The 4,176-nt window shown below is 49.6% G+C and overlaps 1 protein-coding gene across 3 annotated transcripts; it reads right to left on the reverse strand.

The window, feature by feature from the left end:
• Nucleotides 1–746: 746 nt before the first annotated feature.
• Nucleotides 747–3,599, reverse strand: CITED2 (Cbp/p300 interacting transactivator with Glu/Asp rich carboxy-terminal domain 2). 3 transcript variants are annotated; one of them, XM_069487691.1, is made up of 2 exons: nucleotides 3,365–3,599; nucleotides 747–2,902 (listed from the first exon to the last, which is right to left on the reverse strand). In XM_069487691.1, exon 2 carries the CDS (start codon nucleotides 2,892–2,894, stop codon nucleotides 2,094–2,096), a length of 801 nt encoding a protein of 266 aa, XP_069343792.1. In that variant the 5' UTR covers nucleotides 2,895–2,902; nucleotides 3,365–3,599; the 3' UTR covers nucleotides 747–2,093. The 3 variants fall into 3 exon arrangements, with proteins under 3 accessions (XP_069343792.1, XP_069343794.1, XP_069343793.1); XM_069487693.1 differs by lacking the exon at nucleotides 3,365–3,599 and adding an exon at nucleotides 3,216–3,349; XM_069487692.1 differs by lacking the exon at nucleotides 3,365–3,599 and adding an exon at nucleotides 3,082–3,349.
• Between the last annotated feature and the right edge of the window lie 577 nt (nucleotides 3,600–4,176).

Consider the following 4,176-nt stretch of genomic DNA (forward strand, 5'->3'; position numbering starts at 1 on the left):
CTGCCTTGAAAATAGAATGATAGAATGTAGGTGATCTGAATTATACTTAAATCAGCCTTTATGACTGACTCACTCTCATATAACACTCGCCCCTCCTGATTTATTATGAAAGATGGAATTTAAGATGAGAATCTAAGAGTCTAAATGAAATGTTGTTTTACAGCATTATTTTTAAGATTTTCCTCAATCTTTTTTTTTTAACTTCCTTAGTAGGTTAAATACAAAAGTCTATTTTTTTCTCAAATGTAGGTGTGTTGCTCTTATAAAACTAAGATAAGCCATGAAAACATGAAAGAAAACAAAATAAAATTCCTTCTCCTTACACCTGGGATAATTTGAGATTTTAGCAATATTACTTTTTGCTTTGCTTGATTATATAAGGCAAAACTTGGCACCCACTTAACTGCAGTATGGTCTTCTTGATAACTCATCTAGGTAAAATTCAAATGATCTTATCCTTATGTGCTTTGCACCCAATGCATGTAACAGAAAAAGCTCAGAATTCTGGAAAATAGGGCATGCTTGAGGGGAACATCTTGTGAAGATCGTAATTTGACCTTTGAATCAACCTCTCTGAGTAAATTTTAAATATTATAGGAGAACAAAATAGAAAGCCTCAAGGTGGAATTCCACCCCCTCTTCCCCTCAGAACTATAAACCAGTCAGAAGCTATTTCAGAGATTATGCTAGAAAATGTGTGCCTATCCTTGGCACTTTTTCTGAGAAATAAAATTCACCACTAGAGATAAAGGTAGATTTACATTTAATGCCAACCCCATCAGTCACTCAGTATATTATTCCCATCTACCTCCATTTAAATAGTTGAATCAGCTATAAACAGAAAGACTGATTCCCCCCTCCCACCCAGTGAGAAAGGTAATGTTTAGTATTGCAAACCTTTCTAACTCTGGAGTACACTTGAATGTGATGGCAATTAAGGAAAAAAAAAAGCACTTTCACAACTTTGCAGCTTTTGATTAAACCACACCAAGAGGCATGTTACAATGATAACAATGCAGCATTATGCCAATTATGTTAAATCCTGCTCTCCGCATAAGCTCATCGTGACCTGTTTTGGTGTCCTGTAATTTATCCTTTGGAATGCTTACTCTCATCAATAAAGTGTTCAACTTAAAAGACAGGAAAAAAAAAAAAAAAAAAGCCACCAAAGGGAACAACCACCCCCAAATGACTTCTAGAAAACAAGTATTTCTTAACTTTTTATTGACATTGGCAAATTAAAATAGAATAAATTAACAAGTATTTTTTCAAAAAAATGTTTTGTACAAAAATACTGTCAAAATTTCCTAAAAAGCTTTCAACACAGTAGTATCTTTTCATGTACTGAATATAACTATTAGCACAGTGTCAAAAATGTTGAAGACAGAAACAAAATAAAAATCTGTGAAATGTTTGCCACTGACTACATTCCACACCCTATTATTGTCTGTACATATGGGGGAGGGGGACAGCCACCTTGAAAGTGAACAGTATGACTTTTCCTGATCCAGAACGGTTTGGCCCACATCTGTTTAATCTTCCAGTTTAGCATATTTTAAAAATTAGTCTGTACTCAAATGCATAGTTAAAAAAATGAAGCGAGATGGCAGAGTTTGTGCAGTAATATCTGCCCTTCAAAGTTCATGCAACCAACTAATGCAATTTTTCCTTTCACTCGTAAATCTGAATGCAGTTCAGTCATTTGAAACCATCTACAAAATCCACAAGATTAAGCAGTTTGCCAAGATTAATATCTAACAGTTGAGCACTGGAGAAAGTGAGGAAAAGGAGTAAAAACAAACAACAAAAAAGACAAAGTTAGCTAGATATTTCAACTACGTAAAGGAGGTGAATGTCAAGGCTACAAAAACGAAACAAAAACAGAAAAAAAAAAAGTGGCAGCAATTTTTTTTTAAACCAATTTGTACAAGTTTATAGTTTACTTTGTTTCCAAGTTCTCAAACCTTTCAAGATCTGAAAAGTGAGATACTGTGTCTAAGGGAATGTTTTTTTTTTGTTTTTTTTGTTTTGTTTTTTTAATTCACACCGAAGAAGTTGGGGGTTTGATTTCTTTCGCCGGGGTTTTGATCGAGTCAACAGCTTACTCTGCTGGGCTGCTGTTTGCACACGAAGTCCGTCATAAAATCAAACTCGTTTTGCCCCAGCCAGAGTTCGGGCAGCTCCTTGATGCGGTCCAAACCCATTTCTATCACTAACGACATAAGCACTTCCTCGTCGATGAAATCAGTGTCTATGACATTGGGCGGCAGCATTGCAGCGGGGACGTGGGCCACGGAGGCGGGCATGTTGCTGCCGCCACTGCCGCCGCTGCCCGCGCCGCCGCCCGAGGTGCTGCCGGAGCCACCAGGGGTGCTGCTGCCGCCCGAGCCGCCGGGGGTGCTGCTGCCGCCGCTGTGCTTGGGGTTGCAATCTCGGAAGTGCTGGTTTGTCCCGTTCATCTGGTGGCCTGCAGCAGGGTGCAAATCCGGCATGTAGTGGTTGTGGGGGTAGGGGTGATGGTTGAAATACTGGTTGTTGAGCTTCTGCAGCTGCATGCTGGCCGGCAGGGAGCCTCCCTGGCTGGCCACCGGGGGGGCCATGAACTGGGAGTTGTTAAATCTGGCCGCGGGGGCCAGCGTGCTCGGGGGGTGCCCTCCGTTCACAGTCCCCGGCCCCATCGCGTGCCTGATGCCGCTGGTGGCATTCATGTTGCCCGCGCCGTAGTGTATGTGCTCGCCCATCAGGGCGTTGAAGGCGTGCTGGGGCTGCTGCTGCTGGTGGTGATGGGGGCTCGGGAACTGCCCCATGCCCATGCGGTGGGCAGGGTGGTGGTGCAGCCCATTGGTGCCGTCGGGGAAGCGCCCGTGGTTCATGGCCATCATATGGTCTGCCATTTCCAGTCCTGAAAGTGAAAAGGGGAGACGGTAAGAGCCGCGCCACACGTGTTGCCCACCACAGCGCACCCCACTTTTTCTCGCCTCTGCCCCCCAGGCTCCCCGAGCGTACGTCGGCTGCAAACCACTACTCCCAGGATCCCACCAGTAGCCTGTGCACCTGGGCTAGCCACCACGGCGGACCTGCCACCCACCACAGAGCCGGGGCGCTGCACAAACAGCCCCTTCCCCTGCGATCTGGTGGGGGGCCCCGAGCCCACACCCCCCTCTGCTCCCCGAAGTGGTCTAATAAAGGAAGTGCCCCGCAGCCCTGCCGCGAACTTCAGGCATTGAACCAGCCCTCCTCATCCTGTTGTTGCACATCCTGTTGTTATTCCCCAGCTCCGCCTCGCGCTCTTCCTCCGGGCAAACCCTGCCTTCGGAGGACGGGGCTGGCAGGAGCCCCAGCCCGCTTCGCCCGCCGCGCTTACCTTCCGTCTTTGCGATTTCTGCTCCGAAGACCGAGGGCGGGATCGTCGGGTCCAGGACCGGCTCAGCAGCACATAGAGGGGGCCTTCCTGGCGTGCAGGGCGCTCGCTGTCGCGATGTCGGCGCCGAGGTCTCGCAGCAGCCGCTGGGGCAGATTCAGAGCCGTTCCCTTTTATTTCCCCTCCGCTGCCCTCACAGCTCGGTAGGACCGCCCGGCAGCTGCCAACAATGAGCTGTGTTTCTTAGGGCTTTGGCCACAGTTAATATAGGGATTTCAGGAAGGGCGGAGCGAGAGCCTCCCGGGCGGGCGGTGCGAAAACGCGGATTCCGGAAGTTCAGGCACACTGGACCCGGTCCGGTAGCCCAGTCCCCGCGGCCGGCGGCACGTGCGCAGAGGCTGCGGGGCCCAGGCGCCGCCCCGCTGCCCCCCGACTCGGTTTCCCCCCGGCCCAGAAACGCGGGGCCGGCTCGGCCGCTCCTGGGGCAGTGGAAAGTCCTCCCCGACTTCCCAGCCCCAAGGCAGCGCCTGCCCGGAGAGGAGCGAGGAAAGCTCACCGCCCCCTCTGCCGGATCTCACTGACCCCCGCTCTGCCAGCCGGTCACCTAGCGATCTGGCCTGTCCTCTACGGCAACGGGGGGTTCGCCCGGGGCCCCCACCCTCCTGAGTGTCTTCTGCCTCCCCGGCTTTGCACAAGTCTCCCCAGGCTGCAAAGAATGTCTCTGCTTCCCCGAGTTGGGTTTTAAAGCCCGGGACAAATAATGATCCCTCCCCCCCGCCCCCACCACCACCGAGCGCGCTTTCCTGAGCCGAGCC

Source organism: Eulemur rufifrons, chromosome 15 (assembly GCF_041146395.1).
Source record: "Eulemur rufifrons isolate Redbay chromosome 15, OSU_ERuf_1, whole genome shotgun sequence".
Taxonomy (NCBI): Eukaryota; Metazoa; Chordata; class Mammalia; order Primates; family Lemuridae; genus Eulemur; species Eulemur rufifrons.